We start from the raw sequence: 24,249 nt of genomic DNA, 5'->3' as shown, positions 1-24,249 counted from the left end.
AATGAGAGTGATTTTCTGAGCAACCTTTTTCCTTAACTGTGCCTCTTGAACTATGAAATTTGTTGTTGCTTAACATTGCTGCACTTGGCTCCTAGGTGCCAGCAGCAGCAGCAGCAGGTTATTTATGAATGCTTTAAAGGCCCTTTTTGTTTGGATTAATGTAGAGGCCCAGGCAAAACAAATGGAAATCCAGTAAAATAGCATTCGAATCAATGCTCTGGATCTGTACCATAGTAGAGGAAATTTGTAAAATGAGAGAGAAGAAACTTGCTTTACTATCTATCTTTTAATTCTTTGTTTCTGCTTACAACTCTTTCTTCATTCCTACAATCTGTGAGTACAAAGTTGCCCTAAAGCCCTTCCCAGTTTGCCTGTAGTGCCACCAGGATCAACAATCAGTGGGTGATGCTAATCTGTCTTGTTTTGTAGGTGACTTTACCTCTGCATCATCTGATTGTTTCTAAATGTACTTTCTTTTAATAAAGACTGCAGAGTAATTCATTTATGCAGCTTCTTTTCTCTTGTTTTCTGAACAATAATGGTAAGATCATGAAAAATATTCTGTGGTTTGCATATTTAGAACACAAAGATGGTTGGGTTAGATTCACTGATATTGTTCATGAGATGTCTTATAAAAACTGGCATAGTGGTGTACAAAAAAAGGAGCCAACAGAGCAGAGAAGGCATCTAAGTGTAGTGCTTGGTGTTCTGATATGTCTTGAGCTCCCCTCCTTCAGTGCATCTCACCTTGTGCCACACTAACACAACCTGCATCACTCTTTGTCCTGCACATTTCTCCATGCTGTGCTGCTCCCAGAGGGACAGTCTCCAACTGCTCCACCAAAAGAAGAGGAGGCAGATGTGCCTCTTGGGGCAACACAGATATTTGTGTTGGTATTCACTTGCCCTCTGTCCTGCTGCTTTGTTCGCTAGAGAATAAGGCAGCCAGAAGCTTCTCCAAGCTTCTCATGGAGAGTGAGGACACCCACCTTCTGTGCCAGTGGTGCTTTTTCATCTGAGACCATCTCAAGATTGAGTGGAAATGAGAGCAAGTGCAGCTGGAAAAATGTAGCGCTTTATTGACAGTTTGGAGGAAAAATGGTCTGCACACATTTGCACTGAAAAAATGCAAGCATGAATAGGACTGGAATAAGAGCAAAATAAAAATCAACAAATATCCCAAGACTAGAACTGGTAACCCAGAAGCATGGTGTACACTGGGATGAAGGCTTGAAATGGCTTGTTTATCTGTCTTATCATGTTGTGGTTCTAGTCTGCTCCTAAGGAACCAAACTTGGAAACTTTGATACCTCTGTCAGCTGGAATCAGATCCTTTCCAGGTCACTCCAGTTGAGTATCTGCCAGAAATCCTGGTCTGATTGTCTGCTTATAGTTCTTTAAGAATGAATATGGACCTGCCTTCCTCAAAGCTGTCTTTTCTATGTTGATGGTGATGCCCTGGGAGAAGGGAGAGGGTGTGGGGTAATGGCACTGTAGCATGTTCTAAAGCAAAGTTTCCTAAAACGCAGGGTGTACATCCTGATAATGAATACTTATAAATCCAGGATGTGCTGTCATCCAGTAGCTGGAAGCAACATTTTAACATTGCTGGAAGTACATCCAGAGACTCTGCAGTGGATTCTTTCATCCAAAAGGCTGTACATAATTGCTGTGACCTTTTCATCCCTTTTTGCATGACCTATTGCCTCAAACTTCCCCTATGCTAAGTCGTTTACTTTCCTATATTCTTAGCCTATGTAGCTTGCCATGAATTAAGTCTGTATTTACTTCCCTCCTTCACCTGTTTCAGCAGATTTTAATGCCCATGGAAAGTGCACATTCCTTCTGAGACAGCTGCAAGGCTTGCCCCAAGCTGCTGCTTTGTGCACTCAAGAATTTTGTCCTTGCTCTCCTCATGGACCAGCTCTTTGTGCAGTGGTGTTCCTGCAGTCTGGGCAAATTACCCCTGTTTTTCATTCTGCCTTATCTGCCTCTTCAGACTGAGAGGATAGAGTCCTCTCATTGTCCCTGATGTTTGCACTATTAAACCATACCTCTTTTTAGGTGGTTTCTGCTATTTCCTGTTCTACTTGCTACAATGCTTCCAGTTACAAAGCAAACGTTCAGTCAGTGTGATTCTTGTTGCTGTATCTGTGCCTTCATCCCCTTTTCTGAAATGAGCTTTCCTAAACTGAGTAGGTGTAGGATACTGTCAAATGTGCAAGCCAGCCATATGAACAGTGCATCCCAGAAGACCTGTAAAAGTGTCAGTATTAAGCAGTGTGTACTATAATTCTAAATATAGGCTCTGATCCTTAGAATCATTTAGGTTGGAAAAGACCTCTAAGATCATCGAGTCCAGCTGTTAACCCAGCACTGCCAAGTCTTGGACCATCACTAAACCTTGTCCCTAAGTGCCACATCTAAACGTTTTTTAAATATCACCAAGGATGGTGACTCAGCTACTTCCTAGGGCAGCCTGTTTAAATCCTTGACAACCCTTTTGGTGAAGGAATTTTTCCTAATTTCTTTGTACTTCTGTCCATCCTCTTCAGAAGTGAGTGTGCTTTTGTAGTATGGCTTCAGGAAGCTTAAGGCTGAGCCTGGGCAAACCTTTCAGAATGTATCTGGGCAGGATTGCTGCTTGGGGTTGAGCAGGTGAGCAGGTATTTTACGGAGAGCATCTTTGCTTATTTCCATAGTAGCCACCTTTATCCCTGCTCTTACCTTGTGTCACTTGTGAGTGGATAAAGGGGAGCAGCTGCATCTTGAGTTAGGGGAAGGAGTGTGTGGCACAAGCACCTGATGGACAGCAGATCTGCCTGCCCCATTCCTTGCTCTCAGCAGCTCTGTTCACTTGTGACTGCACACATCTTCCCACTCCCTTGTTCCAGCCTGCTTGACGCACTCGTGCATTTTTTTGACACGGATGCAAGACGGCAGTAGATGAGATGCTGAGAAAATTCAATACCTTTAGTATCAACTGACTGTGAGGAAAATAGCAAACCCTATGGTTTTTGTAGAGATAAAACAACCCTATTGAAAAGATCAAACAAAGAGCCAGCACGATTCCAGTGCGTTCTGGGTTTTACATAGTAATGACTGACATTTTAGTTGTTCTGTAGTATCTTTTCAACAGTTACCATCTTTCCCTGTTTCATATAACCTCCTAACTCCCGTATTTCCTCTCATATCTCAGGTAACAAGTCACTGTAACCTGATTCTTCACTGCTTGCCCTACCGCCTCCAACTCACATTTTCAAGCTATTTGTTTTCTTGTTCCTTTTAATGCTGCTTCTCTATGTAGTCTTCTGGACCCAGTAGTTCAAATTATTTAAGACCACTCTTGTGGCAGGGCAGAAGTTAATCAGAATCTCTCAAAAAAGCAAGCACAGGATGCTGCAATCAAAACAAGACCTCATTGTGATCAGTTGCCTTTTTTTATGAGCCTTCAGTGACATCCTAAGAGCTTCTGCTTAATTGCCTGATTTATATTATCTTTATTGTTCTGTAGTGTTTCTTACCTGCTTCTGCATGTTTTGAGAAACAAAAAAACCCCCCATGATTATCAAAGAGACATAAATTTTGTTAGCTGCAATGTAGCCTTGCAGATTAATCAGAGATTTGGTGTGTTACAAGTCTTGAAGAAAGTCAGGAATGGAAATTCCACAAAGTGTTATATTATTGGGTGAGCTAAAAAGCGAAGCAAATGCCTCTTTGTGATACTCATGTTGGTGTTCTGAAGGAACGTAAGAAAAGAGCAGCCGAGACACTGCATTGAATATCCTAAAACCATCTGGCTGAAAGATGATAACAACTACCTTTAGTGAAAAACATCCCCCCCCACAAAACTCCATTAACTCTGTTCCTGCATTTACAAATAGCCTTTTCTCAGTTTGTCTGAGAGGCAGAGAATGGACATAGAACCAGTTGTGAGTACGGCCCTAGATTAGAAACTTGCTAACGGAGGAAATTTTAGGGCTGAAAGTACAAAAAGAAAATGATAGTGAAGATCTGGAGAGTTCTCTGCCAAGAAGTGTTGGGTGGACTGCATGATGAGATAGAGAAACCTGCCTGCTGATGGTCATTGAACAGTCTTCTCCCAAGTGATAGCATCCGAAACAAAACCTTATTGTGGATAAGGATAACAAAATTATTAAGGTTATTGTGGATAAGGATAACAAAATATTATTGTGGAATAGGTTGCCTTGGAGTGTGGTGCTGTAGTCTGTTTCTTGTCCTTGCAGCAAAATTAGCCTAGGCAGTGTCTGAAAGCACATGGAGAGCTTGATGCCAGACACCCAAGAACTGCCCTGGGCCTCCAAGTAAGGCAAGATGATGGGACTGCACAGGGGAATGCATGCTCCAAGTGTCCTAGAAAACACAGAAATGTATCAATAATGTTAAACAAAAAAGAAAAATGGTAAAAGGCAATACACACTCCAACACATAGGAAATGCTTAGCAAGAGTGGGCAAAATAAGGAGTCAGGAAGTCACGGTGCCCTGGATTTTTTCCTTGTGTGGAGCTAATTATACATTAGGAAATGTCAAGTATCAACTGAAGGATTTTTTTCCCCTCTTCCTATGGGTAGATTACTTTGTGGCTATCCTGGAAAAATGTTCTGTTGTTCTCCAAAGCATTTTATTGCACCCTTTTGGACAGACAAAGCACCTGGTCTTGGGGGACACAGCCCCTGTAGGGCCTGTTCTGCCACTGAAGCAGGTCTGGTGAATATTAACCTGAAAGAAATCTACAGTATTACACACAGCTCCATTATAAGTCAGGACTGCCTTTCCAACCAGTGCATGCTATTCTGCCTTTCTGCTGTTAAATCTAAATTACAACAGAGGGAAAAGTCAGTGGAAACTAATTGTATGGCTAATTAAAACAGTTTGAAAGGAAGCAATTGCAAGAAGAGAAATTGCATTATAGGCAAGAGGAGACTATGGTAAATGTTTAAATATGCAGCCTCCAAGTGTCAGTTTTCCTCAGAGAATGTCCCCCATATGAGAAGTCTGCTATTCAGCTGCATTCAACCTGTAGGGCAGAAAATTTTGTATAGGAAAGGTAAAGGCTGGAGGCAGTAATGCTCATTGAGCTTTATGACAACCAGTGTGAGAGGCTTGGGATTGAAAGCAGATTTTTAAGGTTTAATTTTCATTTTCTTCTCAAGTTCCTTAAAATGCTTAAAGGGAGTGTGAAAAAAATTGCAGTTCTTTCTTCCAAAGACAATGAAGGGAGAAGTGACTGAGAGCAGTAGACAACTTTCAAAGTACTAAACAGAGGACACAATGAAACCCAGTGAAACCTCGCTTGAAAAAGCTGGTCAGAAAACAAGAATGGAAAGAAAAAAGAGAAAAGTCATTTCAGTGGGATAAGTGTCCCCACTAAAAAGGTACCTCAGTACTTAGTTCTTTAAAAATACACAGTAAAGGGAAATAAAAGCCTCAGATAGGTTTTGAGTTTTTTTTTTTTCACAGATGCGAGCTAGAAAAAGGTAGACATTGAAATTTGGTCACAGTTTCTTTGACTTACTTTGAATTTTACTATTTGTTAATTTATTGTTTAGTTTCTTTATTGTGGAAACTGATAGAATTGGGAGCTTCTGCCTCTTTTGTATGCCTATATTCCTTTCTTTTTTTTTTCCCCCGCAAGTCTTATACAAATTCTTGTTCATCTACTTTAGTGCTTTTATTACTCCTGATGTACTTATTGCTGGATAGCACACATAACCCTTAGGCATACATTAAGTTGTCTTCAGCCTTCCCTGGTTTCCTTTCCTGCCAGTTCTTCTGTTAGTTTAAATATTTATTTAATCTGTCCTATACTCTATCTGCCTGTAATGTCATATGTGGAGACATCCTCACTTCTTACTTAATATTGAACTCAGTATATATATAGAGTACATATACTTTTAAGTCTTTCCCTTGTATTAATTATAACCAAGTCCAGGATTGTGGTGTTTAGCCACATCTGTCTTGCCAGCATTTCTTCTGAGCTCATTTACATCCATGGGGCTGTATTTATTTGTTATTGCATTGCCAAGACAATTTCTTGGCTTTTTTTTTCCCTAAGCATAAGTTCCTAGCATTCAAATGAAGAGAGATTTCTTTTCCCTACTCCTCAGATTTGTTTCATAGTACTTTAGTATATTGAAGTATATTTTATATTTAGTATATTGAAGTATATTTTAGTATATTGAAGTGCCTGCAGAACAGACAGTGGTAAGAATTTCTCGTGCCAGCACAATGCTGGCATGTCATCTGCTGGACAAGGGCCACCTCTCCGGCTTTGCTTTAACCTCAGTCCCATTACTGCTCTGTGAGCCCTGGCTAAGGCAGGTGATCTCATCTCTACCTGTAGAAAAACCTTCCCTGGTAAAACATTTTTTTGAGGAGTAAATGTCTTTAAGTAAATGTTGCATGTACTTTGTCTTCTATGAAAGTTTATACCAAATACCTGAATCCTGTGCCGGGTACTTTGTGACCAGACACAAAGGCTTTCATTTACAGCTTTTCCAAAGTGAACTGGTATTCAACTGGGTAACACTCTTTTTCCCTCAGCTTTGATAATACAGCCACCCTTTGCTGTACACATCATGGATTAGCTGCTGTGAATTAGTTGACTTTATTTATAGCAGTGTATATTTGCCATCAGTTGTGTTTAAGGGACTCTTCTTCCTTAGGGAAAACCTCGAGATTTGCATAACTTGCATTATTGAGGCTCTGATAAGGCAGGCAACCACATTATCATGTACTGTGTAACCAAAAGAGTTTAAAACCAATCTGCAGTATTGCTTTAAGTAAAAGTTTCAGCATCTCATAGCTGAAGCATTTCTTGTCTTCTTATACAACTTGAAATTTATTTTTTAATATTAAAGTGCCTCAAAAATGTCGTTGGTGTAACAGTAAAAATAGATTTTGCGTATTTTCTGAAATGTGGGGTATGAGACGTGAGAGAATTTCTGTGAGCAGGAAAAGAAATATTTTTCTCAGAGGATTGAGTGAAGAACAGAGAGGTCAATTTTGAAACCTTTCATTTTGTGTGATTACAGCCATGCTGCAAATGCCATTTCACTATAAGGAAGGACTTTAAAACATACCCTATTTCCTGATTTCTGCTGCAGGTCAGATTAACTAAAATGGTTATTGTGTCACCCTAGAGATTCTTGCTTGCTGCAAGACCAGACTTTAAACCCTATTTTTATTATTAGAAAGGCCAGCAGCAACAAAGACTATTTTACAAGTTCTGAGACGTTTTCGTAGCAATTTGATCTTTATACACAGGATTTTAGAACTCCTTGTACTGCAATTCTTAGCATATGTGAAAATTGGATGGGGGGGAAAAGAAGCATGAACATTCATTTGCCACTTGCCTGGAAGCCATCCCCTCTTAATGCCCTTCTTGGGGAACAAATTTTGAATGGAGCATGTGTTGGGTTCTTGTGTTGTGATGGAACAGCAGCATCTTTCAGCAGATGAAGTAAGTCAGGTTGAGGGGCAGCCTGCTAGTTTGGGGGTCTGATGTATGGTGCAGCTTCCCCCTGCTCCTCTGGAATTGCCATCACACACTTCTGTCTTCAAGGAAAAAGATTCATCTGTTGTCAAGATAAGTTTGATGGTATGATTTCACCTGGGTGTGACAGTTTCTCTTTGTATCCTATTGTACTCAGACATCCATGTTAATAAAACTGACCTCTGGAAGGGAAACTATGCAGCTTCTCTGTGTTATATTTTAATAAAGTGTATATACTACTTTTACTGTCCCTTGCTGCAGTGATCTTTCTTCCCTAACTTACATGCTACAAAACTAACTGTTAAAGAAAGATTTGACTCCACATAGTCACCTCTTGCTCTGCCCTAATCTCGTTTAGGAAAATCTGGCAGTAGTTAGCTAGCCAGTATCCTCGGGTATCCCTTGACATTATCTGCCTGTCTTCTCTTTATCCTGTGCTTTTAACTGCTCACACAATGTTTAGACATTTAATCTGCAATTTTTAATGGAACAAAACTTGATGAAAAGATGATTTTGCTGGCTTCAGCAGGGTAATTTGGATGCCTGCCCATATCGCTTAATGGGGATCTGTCGAGTCCATTATAGAAATTGAATGTTTAAATTCATTTGTCTTAATTATGTTCTCAGAAAAATCCGCGAGATGTGTAGAATGCAACAAGACTATGATTTTTTTTTTCTTTTGCTCCAAACCCCTGGTGAGATTCTGAATGATTTGAAAAATCCTTTGACTAGCTAGGAGGTGGAAAATGTATTGGAGAGAGCAGATGTTGGTAATGACGTGTGATTCCGGCATTGTCTTGGGAACTGCTTGGTCAAAGATGCATCAATTCTGCTTCTGGAAAGCACATCTTTTTCATACAGTGCCCCAAGTGTCATCCTCTCCTTTGTTATTGGTAGGCTCTCTGCCAGCACTGCCCTCCAGCAGCCGTGCTCCCTCCTGCAGGGTGTCTGTGCCAGCAGCACGCTTGGTCCGCTTGAATTCCTTGGGGTAAATGGTGATGGTGCCAAGGCACTGCCCAGTCCTCAACCAGAGCAGCACCCTGGTGCTCCACCAGGAGAGCCTCAACCCGCCCAGTCCCCTCCAGCCCATGCTGATGCCAACCCCAAGCCCTCTTGGTGTGTAATTCATAGCTGTGCCTCTTGTCCTCCCACTTGACCATGGCTGCCCATCAACAGCAGCTGTAAAAAGGAGAGAGGGGCTTATTTCAGTGCTGCTTCAAGCCAGAGGTGTTCAGCAGCCACATCTTTTTGGCAAGTCTTAACTGCAGTGAAGCTGGTTGCTGTGTGTTTTGTAGGGCGTTATTTTTGAGAGAGGAGGGGGATGTGTTTCTAGTGATTCCCAGGGATGGAAGCACAAGGCTAGACTAATAAAGGCTTCTGTTTTGTTTTGCTTTGTCTTAAGTTTAATAGTTTTAAAAGTCCTTTTACTTTAAGTGTAATGGTTCTGAAATGAAAGAAAATCATCTTTCCCCTTCTGGTTTTCTTTTTCACTGGAGCTTTTAGGAATTTAATCTTTCCCCAGAGCAGTGCTGTGTGCATGGCATGTTGCAATGCCCCTTCTCATGGCAGGAAGACTCTGGTGTACATGTGACCATCGTGATGGCTGAGCTACACTGCTGGCAGGAAGGAGTACTTCACTTCTGCAGGGATGCTCCCTGGCTGCCTGTAGGGAGGGGTGGCTCCAGGTGTTGGAGGCCTGGGCAGCTGAGGCTGGAAGTCAGCACCTGCCTCTGCCAAAAAATCTCAGCATTTTATTGCTGAGATTTAATGCTTATTCTGAGCATTTTATTGCTCCCGCTTAAGTAGTTTTTAAGCCTCAATCTTTCATAGTTTGTGAAGTTTCAAGTTATTTTCAGCCCCTGCCTCTGCCAAAAAATCTCAGCATTTTATTGCTGAGATTTAATGCTTATTCTGAGCATTTTATTGCTCCCGCTTAAGTAGTTTTTAAGCCTCAATCTTTCATAGTTTGTGAAGTTTCAAGTTATTTTTTTGATTAAGTTTCACTCTCCCTCGTCTCTGACTGGCTGCAGTGTGTTCCTGAATATAAAGATAAATTTTCAAGACTGAGATTAGAGGAAAGTGTATCTTGAACATTTTATGCAAGTAGGCTGGCTGGAGTTAACCTCAGACAATTGCAAAATACTAATAGTTTGAAAGTTTATAGTCTGTAAAGTATTCTTGAAAGCAATACTGTACACTTGGAAAAAACCAAGCTGAGTGAATTGAGTGAATTTTGATAAATAAGGTTTTAAGTGTTTACACTGCACACAAAAGCAAGCACAGTGTGTGTGGTAAGTGAATGATGGTATCTGGCATCGAAGAAGTACTACTGTGTTTCTACAACAAAAGCCTACATAGGGTGATCAAAGCTGACTTGCAAATAGTATTGTTTTTCAAACTGAAACATTTGTCTCAGCCTTAAAAAAAAAAGAAAAACAAAACCCAACAAACCCCCCCAAAAGCTCTGTTCTCCACATATTTGTTAAAATCTTGCTTTCCCTGAATTCTGCTGAAAAACCTTAAGCATGTGAATAGTTTGAGTCTTCCAGGGAACATTGTCCTTTTAGGAATCTTGCCCTGAAATGCTGTTTTTTTAAATAGCCTAGTCGCTGCAGTACTTGATGTGAAGCTGCCACCATCACTAAAGTCTATCTATATAAAGTAAAATAAGGCTTGTAGCAACACCCACCCAGAAACCACCCAGCCAAAAGCTCTCTTCCCCAAAACACTCCCCCTGAACCCCATAGTATTTCTTTGTTGTGGATTCATCTTTATGTAAGTGGTAGCAAGTGGGGGACTTACACCATGTGGGTGCTGCAAGCTCAGTTGTTATCGGCTGCTCTTCTCCTCTCCAAGTGGGATCTCTGAGAGCTGAAAAGCAAGCAAAATCATGGAGTGTTGCAAGCTTGGTAAGCAAGATATCTGTATTACTGGGTAAGGAAGTCCAAGTAATTCATTGGGTTCATGATGGGGGAGGAGAGGAGATTTGGATGCTTTCCCACCCATGGTATGGTTGTACTTTAATTTTTTTAAGACATGCACACACATCATGCAGAGAATCCCCATCTGAACAATCTTCTAGGTCCTGGGAATAGGGAAAGCATATTATATGGTATATATAATACATGTATATATATGTAGTGTATATATAGTATAGCTAAGGAGCTATACTAGTTGCAGGTCAAATCGTCCAAGGGTGGACATCAAACCAGAGGTTTATGTTTGGAAAACCTTCCTTCTCCACCCATGCTCCAAGTTGGGCAGCTGGTGGATCTGGAAGCAGTGTGGTTGTATTAGCGAAGTGGCTGATCCAAGATAGTGAGTCTGTCAGCAGGTGTGACTGGGTTGAGCTCCAGAGCAGCTGGCATCTATAATCACTGAATAGAATGTATCTCAAAATACAGGAATAAAACAAATTCATTTTATTTTATTTTATTTTATTTTTACCTCTTTACTGTGGGTTTCTATCCCATCCCAAGTTTACCTAACCCAGGTGAAGGTTGTTTCTAATGATTTCTTAGTGTTCAGCAGTTTTAGAGGTGTGTGGAAATAAACATGCAGTGTATCTCTACCTTGCTGCAGATGTTTCCTGAACATCCAAATATGTACTGGGAAAAGAAGGACTAGCAGTCAACTGGGAGCATCCTGTTAAGTTGGGTAGTACAATATTTCACAATGGCAATATTGAGTGCTGGGTTCAGGTGAAACAGTACGAGGAAATTTGGTATCTTGTGCGGTAAGGAATTGAGAATTTGAATTAAGAACATGCCCAGGTCACAGAACCTGGTAACTTCAATTTTTGATACTAATCCAGCTTCGTAAATCAGATCAAGATTTTCTGTTAATCAGAAACAACAAAGCTTATGAAGTAAGGAACCAGCTGCAAGGCTTCTGTTAAGGCTGCATTGTGGTCTCTATAAAAGATGTTACTTACACAGAGCTGTCCACAGGGCTCCAAGCATGACCGAGTACTGGAATTTGTGAAAGTGTCTAGAAGACAGGGAAAGATGCTGTGAAATGCATTGTTTCAGTAGGAACTACAGAGCTGTCTGCTATAAAGAGAACAAGTCGTTTAGGATAATATATATCATAATTAATGTTGGTGTTTTCTTTTTAAACTAGAGGCAACAGTTGGAATTAGCACAGATGCAACAAAGAGAAGCCAACCTCACAGCTTTGGCAGCCATTGGACCAAGGAAGAAAAGACCATTGGATTCATCAAACGTTGGATCTGGGCTCGAGGTACAGCTGTGGCTTGCAGTGACTTGGATGGTGTTAATGTCTTCATACTGAATTACATTTACCTCTTCTTGTAGGAAGAAGTGAGAATTCTCTCACACAAAATGGTTTGTTGCATTCTGTAAGAAGCCTGGTTTGTGTGTTAGGTGCTCTAGAGAATTGTTTCTGGTAAATTTGATGTGTGTAATTGTGTGTTAAAGGAAAGACTGTGCCTAAAGGGAATGAAAGGATGACTTGGAGAAATTCCCATCTGCAGTGGAAGGTAACCAAGCTGTGGTGGCCTTCCACAGAGCGTAGTTGTCATGGCCCCTCAGCTGAACTCAAAGTGGGTGGTTTGGATGGCTTTTGAAATGGACCTTGATTTGACATTTGACTGTGGACATTTATCCATGCACAATGCATAGGGACTCTTCTCAAATATCTGAGTTCACCTTGGCTAGGTTCTCCCAAAAAGCAGTAAATAAATCAGTAAAGCTAGACCATTCACTTCCTGCAGTGAGCCAGATCGTCATCTCTGGCTCATGTTGAATATTGAAAGTGCTTTTAACAAATCTTTTGTGAGCAGATCTCTTCATGTGCTGGAGAGTAGCTGCTTCTGGTATCTGGGAAGCTTTTGTGGCTGCAGAAATCCATTCTGAGGAAACAGCCTACTTCTGTTAGAGGTCATCATCTTTGCTGGAGATGGGAGAAATTAGTGTTGCTGCCGGTTTGGCCCCTCTTTGTCATGAAGCCTGGATATTGCTCAAGTGAAAGGCCAGTTGGCCTGATATAATCACAGTGAGCAGGAGCCTGCAAAGTAACTCCTGTGTAGAGGCAGTGGTGGTAAAGTTGTCCTTTCTCATGAACCTTAAGTGTTTTTCATTCTTGTTGTCTGGGAAGCTTAAATAGATGGTAGGATTGAAAATACTCTGTCATTTTTGCACAGCAGAGTCTGGGAGGACCTTGTCCTCAGTTATTTGCAGTGTAACTGAGACAGCGGTGGCATCTGTCCTGTAGTTATTTTCTTCATCCGGACTGTGACAAGAGGCCTCGCTGAGCAGGTGAGATAGACTTGTTTCAGTGAATCTTTAATTTATTTTTTCCCTGACATGGATACAGAATTAGGTCTTTGAATACTCCCTGTTAACCACAAGTGAAGGGAAGTAATCTGTCTCTAAACAAGCTGCAGAAAGCAGTGTTCACAGCTTTTGAGCAGCTTTTCTTCTCTTCTTTGAAGTTTTCTAATACACTTTCACATGAAGCTAAATGTATGGTTATTTTTTTTTTTATAATACCACTGGAAGAACTTGAAAAAATCAGTCTAGCACAAGAACAGTTTTCCCCATCCTCTTCTCATCTTCCCCCAAGCTTCTATCGAGTAACTATTCCTGTTCTTCGTAGTGGTTTTCTGTAATTATTGCCAGATTTGTTTCTGAATATTTACAAGTCTGCCTGTTCAGTACTTTGCTGTTATTTCTCATCATCTGTGGTATGTCTGCTTTATTAAAAGCTTCATGAGATTATGCCAAATCGAGATAGATAACAGTGTTGCTGTTGAAAGCTGGTGATCCGTTATTTAGATTGCTACTTTAAAAGAACGTGGACACGACACTCCTAAAACTGGCCACAAACCTTGATAGCATTTCATTGTCACAAATTTCCCTGCTGTATTTTAAGCGTAGGTTGCCATGTTAGACTGAATTGTAAGGGCAGTAGGTGAAACTAATTCTGACAGTGAAACTATTTTTGTTTCTTGCATGCAAGCTCGCATTCCAGTGCCTAGTACTTAGGCTTCATGCTACCAGAAAGCATTTCTCTGCAGACCTTTTTTTTCTATTTTGTGAAATTATGCAGGATAGCAATCCTTGAGAATGATGTTTAGATTTAAATGTTTTAAGTGTCCCAATATATCCGAGCAGGATTCATAAAAGACTTAAGACTTCTCATGTAGAATAAAGAATGGTTTCGACAAACACTCTCTAGTTCAAGAAGCAGAGCATTTGTGATACATTCATGATAACATGGCAAAACATCCTGAGCAGTAAACAACATTCCATTCTTCAGAGATGAAAGGAGGTCTTTGAAACTGAAAGCAAGTACAATATGGCCTTAGGCTGATACACATTTGGGCATCTTTAAAATCATCTTTTTGGGCAACCTGTCTGAGAATAATTTAAACAGGCAGGATGTGCTTTCTCATTTCAAGTTGCAAATACAGACAAAATACAGACAGCTTTACTCTCAAATAATCTTAAATGTCAGAACTTCTAGACTGTGCAGTGGCAAGGAGTAAATCTGTGCATAATACTCCTGTGACCTTTTATTATTATTATTATTATTATTATTATTATTATTATTATTATTTTTAAAGCCTAATAACTTGGTAGACAGGTATGATGGAAGAAGTTATTCCTGAATATGAATGATATTTAACATTATTGTGTGAAATCACTAATGCTAACTGGATTAAGATTTTTAACTAAGACTTCAACTTTCTTTGGATAATGTTCTTTGTACAATGTTTGTGTCTCTTAAGGCCATGTAAGCTCTGTACAGTTTCTTTTTATGGTTGCCTCCTGCAATAATTAAAGGAAAGGAATTGTTTCAAGCAATTATTGATGCAAACTGAAGCCCTAAGGTATTTGGGCAGACGGGGAAGAAATAGTCAGTTACAATATGTATTAAAAAAGTGAAACTCTGTAAGCAAATTTGTCATATATTTGCCTTTCTTTATTCAGTACCAAAACCTAATGGATACTGGGAAAGTTCAGTTCAGCAGACTGGGTTGGTTGGATCTGCTGCCTACTGTTGCAGTAAATGTGAAGGGCTAAAACCAGCATTTTAGGGAGCATGGTATGCTAACTTATCCACAAACAAGTATCTGTGTTTAACTGGGATGATTCTTTGGCTTGAGGTTTTCTATTTCTCCACACTTTGGCACCTGGCTTTGCACCTCTTCTGAAAAGTCTTTTTCCTGGATAGTTGGGCACACAATTCCTGCAGATTCATCTTATTTTGATCTCTGAAACTGGGCTTTCTTTACTTGGTCTTTCCAGGAGACCTATTATGTCATTTTAATGTGGTAACTAGAACATGTGATGACACAATCATGTGCTTTCCAGATAGAAGCCTGCTTGTCAGCAGCCTCATCACCTCATAGTGTAACAAGTACAGAAAGAGGCTCTTGTCCAGAGGAGTGCCTGTCAACTAATTTGGACCTAAAAGCAATATAAAAAGAATAAACTATATCTTGCCATGATTGCTTATGAATCTCTAAAGATGAAATAGCAGTAGGGACAAATCCATGATGATCATGGAATGAAAAAATAAGGCTAATGCTCTAGGCCTGATTAAAAAAGAAGAAAAAAAGAAAGAAAAGGCATCATTATAATGAGAATTCTTTTTCCTTTCTTGTTGGAAACACTAGTTTGGGTCGTTTTGCATGTTCTCTTCACTTCAACTTAACATTTGAATGGTATTGTTCAGAAAGAGTAATTCGAGAAAGCCTTGGTAAGAAAATCCCTCTATTGTGAAAATGTGTTAATTGGTGCTACTTGCAATCCAGAGGTGGCAATATCTTCATCTCTCTCATTCTTATCCCTCTGGACACTTTTGGATACAATGAGGGGGAGAGGCCTTGGGATTTGATTTATATGTGACTTGAGGTTTGTGCATTTGTTATCCACCTCTCCTCCGCCCCTAGTCTGAGGGCATGTGGTAGACAGTAATGAATTAAAGGGTAGGAAGAATTGAAAACTTAACTCATCTTGGGAAGGGAGGACACTTCTAGAACAAATAAGAAAAAAGTAAACTTGAAACCACAGACTCATTTTCCCAATTCTTTGTTCTGTTTCATAGCTTTTATTGGTTGGTAACATGCCCCATAATGTTTTCAATGCTGATAAATAGTCAAGGATTTTTTCTATTTTTTATTAAGTTTTAGTGCTTTTCTGTTGACAAAGCCATTTTGGAAACAGCTTTGTCTCATTCCCACTGTAACTGGAAGCTTAGAAATTTGAAGACTACAGTTCTGAGTCCTTAAACTTTCTTTCCTTCTATTCAGAGGTATCTTGAGTGCAAGGTCATCTCTGGCCTTGAACCGAGAGCTGTGTATTTGTGCAGAATCACGCAACAGGGAGGAAAAAAAGTCGACAGATGTTTCTGAAAGTAGACTCAGAAAACTGGCTGTTACACTTACGGTCATTGTCTGAATACTGTAGTTGGGCCCTTCTTCTACTTTGTACAGGAAAACTTGGTTGGATGCTTGTACCTCTGTGTAATTTTTTGGGGTAGACTACTTGCTTTGCATTACTTTTCTGGCTCCATGATAATACATTAAGTTCTTGGAAGTGATGCAGTCTCTCCTGCCCCAAAGTGCTGTTGGTGCTGTGTTCTCCCCTTGCTTTCTTCCAGGTTGGTTCCACTGACTGACTTGGGGGTGTACATCTCGTGTCTTTTCTTTTTTTTTGCCAGATCCAATGGCAAAGGAAATTCCTCCTTCCAGACACTGCTTGTGTCTGTTCTGTCCCTTGCCAAGACTGGCTGATCTGTTAGTAAGTGTGGGTCTTGCCTTGTCACAGATAGTCTGGCTTTGCTGTGGAAACTTGAGCTACTGCAAGTAGTTGCTACATAAGTGAATCATGCAGCTGATAACGCTGTGGTCAGTGCAGAGTCATTCAAGTACTTCCTTTCTGTCAAACTCCTAGCCTGCCCAACCTATTTAAAATAAAGTGATACTTCCAGGGTTATGCACATCTAATACAGCAGTCCACACATAAGCTTGCATTCTCCTTCTGCAAAGAAGTTTGGCAAGCAAAAATGGGAGAAATGCCTTGTTTACCACAGTGGTCATTGTTCCATTTTTATTATTGACTGTGGGTGGAGGAAATGAACTTGTCATCTTCTCTTGTGTCTGCCACATCTGATCATTGTTAGCAGAACTTAAACTTACCCTTCTTGCTTTACAGCTTTGGGATGCTGGTATGTATGTTGATTAAATGTATTCTGTACATGGTGTTTATTTAAGCTTTGGAAATGTTCTTTAGGTTGACCAAGGAAGAACTAAGCCTTTGAGCAACAAGTCCTTTCTGCAGGATGGAAGTAAACCCAACTCTTCCAAGTGACTGGGGAAGAGACATGATTTGTTTTTTCTGGCTTTTTTTTTTTCTTTGCATTTGCAGAAGGGGTGTGTGTAGTTAAGGAATATATAAGTTTATGCTCTTAAAAGTGATAACTGTAGAAGCTACTGCCACCTTTTTGGCCATAAACTGTTGTGATGAGGGAACACACTAGCATAATTCATCAGCTTCAGTATTGGTGTTATGGGCACAACTGTGTCTAAGTGTGAATTTAAAGGCATGAATTGGCTCTGTAACAAATGATAGGTTTGCTGCTCCCTGTGCAATGACTACAGGGCCTCGTCTTTGGCATTGGTACATGATAGTCTGCTACAGTATTTTCTTAGAAGCTGCATAAAATTAATTTGAAAGCAATCACTTCGAATTGGACTACTTATATATGTAGGTGTTTCTAACCAGGCTACAAAATCTGTTTCTACACTTCAGTGGTTTCCCTCACTTTCTCTGTGTCTTTTTCTCTCTCTGTCACCCCTTCTCCCAGCCCACAGGTCTAAAGTGATACTGGAGGGTGAGGTTTTTTCTACTTTGCATATGCCTAATGTATGCATACTCTTGACTTCAATTTCTGGTTCTTATTTAAGCTCTTGGACAACTGAAGTGCCTATGGCATGGTGGGTAAGAAGGGAGCTAAGAGTTATTGCAATTATAAAATGTCTTCAGCATCTTAGTTATCTGTTTCAAGATCTAACTAAGCACAGCTCAGTCAGAGAGAGAGTTTCAGTTTCTGTGCTGAATTTCCTGGCTCCTGTCAGTCTAGGCCATACACTTGATCTGAATTTTTTCCCCATGTAAATAGGCAAAAATATTCTCAACTGTCATTCACACACTTCAGAAATACAGTTCATTGGCCCGTATCGTGCCTTCTGTGTGCTAGAGATGAACTTAATTCTTCTTATATGTGAAAGATATCTGCAATTTAAATGACTAATTGCATTGTAGCTTTAGGCTGAACATATTGGTAACGCACAAATGTTGATGACATGTGAAGGGTCAAGAGATTTATAATTTAGTTGACAATACATTGCTTAAAATGCTGTGGCAAAGAGCCAGAAAATTTCAGCTTAATAATTGTCTATTAACTAACATGACATATTTGTATAGTATTCATTACCTCCAGGTACAGATTAAGCATCTGATGTACCCATACGAAGTGACATGCATACATGAATCTTGGGCATAATAGTGAATAAACTGACATTGCATTCACAGTAATTTGTTTCAATATGTAAAACATGTTGTTGCCTACATCTGAAAGGACTTGTAGGAATGTTGCAGTGAAATCTGAAGAAAAATTGGTAGTTGAATGGAGTTTTCTATTATACAGATCTGACAGCTTTGTGAGGCTTTTTTCTAGGCTGCAGATAACATCATAAATACACATTTGTTTTCAGCTGCACAAGAAGCAGCCTGGATATAGAGATCTGAGTCTTTCAGCCATTGGCTTGAGCTACTCTAATGGTCTATAAGGTTAAAAAATAAAATAAAATCCCCAGACCCCAACCTAACACAACCAACTTAATTTAAAAAAAAAAAATCATATAAATATTGAGTCATGTAATATTTTAGTGTTGTAAATGTGGGAGTATTTCTGTCAGACCGAGGTTTGTTAGAACAGGCAGCATCAGTAGGCTGGCTTGTCACCAAACTACTATCAACTTCTTTCACTTTGTTTTCTCTGGCCTAGATTAGGCACTTGTTTGTACGAGCAAAAATGTCACAATTTTGACAGGGTCTGTTCCTTTCCCCCTGGCTGCTGGGGGAGACTCAGTAAGTGCTTGAAAACAATGTGTTAATGGTTTTTTAACCCTTGTTTCCTCTTATGAGACAGGAAGGTGTTCTGTTCTACAGCTGGGAAACCAAGTACAGCATACACTAGGTCTCAGTGACCTCAGTGTGACCACACGTGACAGAGATGGGGGTTGAACCTGGATGCTTTTGCTTCAGTTCACTAGGTGCTCTTACCACCTTTCAACAGCATCTCTGCTGCACACAGCTGTCATTTTTCATTGTTTGGAGATGTCATTCAAAAGTGTCTCATGACTTTGCTTCTTCCTGCTGGTGGTATTTTTATAATGTTCAGCAGAGCTGCAGTAACAGTTTCCTCTCTTGGGATCTTGGCTCTGGGACTGTGATATGTTTATGCCACACCAGAAATTGAAATGAGAACTCTTGGCTTGACTTTTAACACTTGACTGAACACTTTTCTCCCTTAAAGTGCCTCCCTCCCAAGAGTTTAAAATTTTGAATTTTGGTTGGTGTGAAGTCATTGAATTTGGGAAGGGAGCATGTACTCCACCAGGAACAGCTCCCTGAACCTGACAAGAACTTGGTGGGGAGGAAGGTGTCTGCAGACCTCTCTGAGCTTTATGTCAGAGCCTGTAGAATAGCTCTGAGCAGTTTTGAAATCCTTGTCAGTATCCATGATCCAAACTTGCAGATGCCATGCTCCAGATACCTTGCAGACTAGAAGCAAGGTGGTAATTGTGCCTCTGTATTAACTTCACTCTTGCGTTTTCAGAGAGTTGGTATTTAATTCTCCATCCAGCCACTGGAGAGAGCTCTAGAGATCTTAAAACAGGTTTTCAGAGCAACCTCTGGAAAAAACTGGCTGCTCACCAGCTTGGGACTACAGCAGGAGCTCCACAATGTGTTCTGCTGCCAAGATCAGTGAGTGTAATTGATCTCTGTCAGGTGTGTATAAAAGGCTCTAAGGGTGACACTGTGCTGTGGAAAAGTTGCTGATGGGGCTCAGTTCTGAGGATAGTTCAAAAGCAGCTCTGCTGCTGTTGTGACCTCCTGGGGCTGGTTTTAAGCTAGCTGGTGATCTCAGTACTGGGAAGGGGGGTTTACAGTGGTGCAGAGTTACACTGCTGCAGTGCCTTACCTGGCTTACAAATAGGGTCTGTCAGCTGAATCTGCAGGCAGAATCTGCACTGGTAGTCAGCCCTCCTGGGCTGCATGTCTCTGTGTCATTTCCCTTTTGGAAGGAAGGCAGGGTGGTGAAGGTTCAGTGAAAGGCAGGAACTATAGGGTAACAAAAAAAAAAGAGAAGAAAAGAAGTTGCTAGTTAGAGCACTAGTAATTAGATGTTGCAGAAGGGGGATGCAGGCTGGTTGTGGTACCCTTTGCTAGCATTGATTCTACTAAGATGGATTTTCTATTTGCTTATCTTTGTACTTGGCTGTGACCTGGTTGAAAAGCAGCACTTTTCGCTTCCCCTCGAAATAGACAAAGCTGTCTTGGGGTATGCTGAAGACTAGCAGTGAGGAATCCCCCAAAATAGCAAGACACAAGTGGTTGCTGCCCAAATGGGAGGAATATAATAGAGATGTCGGGGAGCAAGGAGTGGGCTGGTGTTTTTCAGGTCTCAAAAGCTTTGTGCTTTTGAGGAGGGGGTATGTGAGATCTAAAGGAGAGGATGTTGTCTAGGGCCAGACAAGGTCGAGCTCCTGCCCAATAGGAATTTGCTCAAGTGGAGCAGCAGAGGACCCTCCCCTAAAGTGTCCTTGTGTCAACTTGAGAGCTCAGAGCTGGGCATTTCTTAAGTAAAGTCTTGGACATTACCAGAGGTGCCTGTGATGGTTCTTTGGGTTATGCAGATCTTGGACCACTGCTTGGTCCAAATTCTAAAACAAAACCATGAAAAAACAGTGTTTCAATACAACTGTGGAAGGCAGTCGCTAAAAGGAGATAGTGCTCAGCACTGTATAAATTTACTTAAAAGTGGGTTCCCCAACATGGTCCCTATCTGGACTGGAATGACCTAGGCTGTCTGTTGGCTTCTTTAATTTTAAACCATCATGTACTTTGAGAGAAGGACCCTTTCCTTTAACTTGTGCTAGCAGCTGTTGGTTGTTGAAGAGCTCCTGGCCCCTGAAATGCTGTACCCAGCAGCTTTGATAAGGCAGAGTGATGCTGTGGGAAACTTAGAACTGTGAACTGGCTGTCTTAGCAAACAAGGGCCCTGGATAAGCTTTGGCTTCGGATGTGGTATTACAGCATAATATCGCTTTATGTCTCTGCACTGGGCATGATGGGTAAGAATTTAAGAATAAACAAATCCATAACTCTGTCTCAAATGCAGGCAGCTTGGTGCTTCTGCCCTGTTGTAGCATCTTGCAGCTACAACAGCTTCCAAAGCAGGCTGGGGGATTTGTGCCGTCTGTCTCCTTTTTGTAAGAGTGAACAGGATTGAGGTGGCTTTGTTTGGTGTCTTTTTAAAGGTAAGACTTCTAGTCTAATGACTTATTTAGAGAGAAAATACTTTCACCTCAATAAAGTTCTTTGAATTATAAAGGACATTGCTGTTGGGTTGCTGAAAACCCTTGGGGTTTGTTTCATTTATAACATTGCCTCGGGCCTTCTGCTGCATCCTGTTGGACTGACCTCCTTTTCAACCCGTGCTGGCAGCTGCATTGCAGAGCTATCTTTTCCCTGGATCCTTCAGGGTTGTCATATGACAAACTTGAACTGTGACCCTTTTGTGTCTTACCAGGACAGCAGTGCCCTCTGTGCAATGTGGCCAGCAGTCTTCCCCACGCACAAATTTGTTCCAAGCCATTTAACAAACTGAAAGTTTCAAATGATGGCATTTCATAGTGTTTAATAGTATTGACTGTAAAGCAAATGAAATGGTGCTGAATACCCTGCGTGCTGCTTGTAAAAAATACAGCTTCCATTTCTGCAATGTGCTCTGGGTTTCTGTGGCTAGCGTGTGCTCTCCGGTAAATCTATTTTTAATAAATTTCAGTGCTTCCATCCTAACAACAGTAGCATTCACTGCTATATGTAGTCCAGTACTGGTATTAATTTCTAATAAATGGGGGGGGTTTATACAGATTTCTCTAAGCAAAGTGGGCGAAGTCATTTTGCTGAAGTCTTGCAGAGAGATTTAGGGTAAGAATTGATATAGTTAACACTGCATCCAAGCAACACCATCTCCAAGTGGTGTTGATGCTGGCAGGCATTGCCTTGCTGAAGTTACAGAGACTGAGCACTCGTATTTGTACAAATTACATTCATTACCAAGAACCCTCCAGTAGTGATAAGAGACTGGCTGTGCAGCACAGATTGGCTCCAAGATAAGTAGCCAGTCTATTGTGCAGCTCATGGTAATCTTCCTCTTCCCCACCCCTAATAATAAATCTTGGGGCATTTTGGAAAGCATGGGGGTTGCTTGTTCCAGGAGCTTGAATGTAAAACTACTGAACATCATCATCTCCTACCAACTGTATTTTCATAACCAAGCAAGGCAGCTGACTGAGATGGATAGGCTCAGATACAGTGCTCTGAATATCTGGATGCTTTCACTGAGTAATTGTTGCTCCCTTAAAGGGCAGAGCACAGATGATGGCCAGGATGAGAGTTTCTCCTGACCATGTTCCAGAGCTAGGGCGCACTCTCAGTGATGGTTTTCTTCATGAAGAGATGGAAACCTCTGGAGCAAGTGGTAGTAAGAGCTGTGCACAACCTGGGGCTCCACATAGGTACTGTGCTAGTACCTTCTTCAGAGATGGCGTGTCCTTTCTCAGTGCAAGTCTGTTTAGCAGACTTCAGTGAAGTGGCAGTTATTTATCTTACCATATTAATATAATTTTAAAGAAAGAAATAACTTTGTGATTGCTTTGACTGAAACAAACCATCAGCTGGCAAGTGCTTGCTTTGTCTTTTTCAGTATCTAATGTGAAAGGACTTTTGGACTGCTGATTTTCAACATGGAAAGCTGAACATCAATGGGCTAGTTTTATACAAGTAGGCAGTATAATCCAACCAGTTTAGTTAAAACTTGTATTTACATGAAATTCTAATGTTTCTGATGGGTTTTTTTCTTCCTCTCTCCCCCATTTAGGGTTTGAATGGCAATAGAATTGCTCCGGGTTCATCAGGTTTTAGCCTTACAAAGCAGATGCTCTGTCCAAGAGTAACCCGTGTCTGTCTCAGGGACTTGATATTCTGCATGGAACAAGAGAAGGAGATGAAGCATTCTCTACACTTGTACCGTGCACTTCTGAAGTGATTTGAATCTTGCGTTTCACCTTGCTGTCTACTGCCAAAGAAAACACTGAAGCATTGTTGCACTGTCTTGAAATTCCAGTTTCTGGAAAATGATCCGTTGTAAGGATAACTCTTGTTTACAGATAAACATTTTTATTAAATACCTAACTTAGCACCTGTAAGGTTTTTAATAATATTTGGCTTAAATCAGTCTGTAAACCAGTGAAAACACTGAGCTGCACACATAAGCACCTACCTGCTTGCATTTAACTGTCTTACAAGCTCTGAGGGCTTGATGAGTGTCCCTAGTTTATGTATGTCACTTGCTTCAGTACTCCAGAGTCTGCAACATCTGTTCTATGTGTGCCACATTGGAAGTGCCACCTTCCAGTTCAACCTTCTTTAGGGAAACAAGTATCACTATAATGGCACAGTATAGCATGGCAACTGTCTTTAATCATGAACCAGCAGTCAGTAGACATGCCTGTCTGACTCAACATCTTCTTAGGTTTTCTGGGTCTAGAATTACTACTGGATGCTTATTTGTGGAGATCAAAGTAGCAAGCAAAACGAATGAGGGGTCCTTTCTACCCCACACTTTGTCTCAATTGCCCTCAGCCTTTCCTCTGAGAAAGTGACTGGGGGAAGGAGGACAAATCAGTCATTCTTGTGATTGAAGTACACCACACAGTGTAGTTAGGGCATACTTGGATGCTCGTGGAAAATTTGGAGTTACTAAAAATACAAGGAGTGAAAGATCCTAAAAAGGGAGGGTAAACAGAAGAAACAGTTTATTTTTCTGTAGTTACAAAAAATAGCATTGAACTTGAGCATAGATGTGGAAAGATATTAACAGAAACAACCTGTTCTGACTAAAAAAAAAGAGAAAAGTTGAGATGCATTGTAACTCTGGAGCTGAAGACTCCTTGGAGAGGAACATTGTTTGCAAAGCACAGGATTCACTGCTTTAGAATATTGATTTAATACTTTAATGTGGTGTAACAGGGAAACTTCTCAGATAAAAAGTATTTAGACAGTTGCTTTGTTTCCATTCAGTGAGGAGGAGGACTCTGGGTTATAAAGACTGTTAGAACAGATTCAAAGATTGTCTACTTGCTGGTAAAGACTGCTTTGTGGTAGAAGGAAAACCGTCTGGGTTACCCTTCTCCCCAGCCTCCAAACATGTTGCCTTCCATGACACAGCACTGTATAGCATGGCTGTTTCCCAGGACTGGTGGGAAAGGCCCTGATTGCATTCACGGAATCACAGAATATCCTGAGTTGGAAGGGACCCTCCCAGGATCATCAAGTCCAACTCTTAAGTGAACGGCCTGCACAGGGATCAAACACAGAACATTATTAGCACCGTGCTCTAACCAACT

At 40.7% G+C, this 24,249-nt stretch overlaps 1 protein-coding gene across 1 annotated transcript in view; it reads left to right on the top strand.

Annotated features, from left to right (window-relative positions):
- The window catches only part of TAF4B (TATA-box binding protein associated factor 4b), a gene marked incomplete at its 5' end in the record, with an annotated part of 73,975 nt that extends 49,757 nt beyond the window's left edge, over nt 1-24,218 (top strand). The window contains 2 exons of the mRNA XM_017738226.1: nt 11,640-11,759; nt 22,722-24,218. Coding sequence (XP_017593715.1) covers nt 11,640-11,759; nt 22,722-22,889 — 288 coding nt within the window. The remainder of the gene's footprint in view (nt 1-11,639; nt 11,760-22,721) is intronic.
- Nucleotides 24,219-24,249: the final 31 nt, after the last annotated feature.

This window comes from Corvus brachyrhynchos, unplaced genomic scaffold (genome assembly GCF_000691975.1).
Source record: "Corvus brachyrhynchos isolate BGI_N302 unplaced genomic scaffold, ASM69197v1 scaffold106, whole genome shotgun sequence".
NCBI classification, from domain to species: Eukaryota; Metazoa; Chordata; class Aves; order Passeriformes; family Corvidae; genus Corvus; species Corvus brachyrhynchos.
This window is presented reverse-complemented; position numbering and strand designations above follow the sequence as displayed.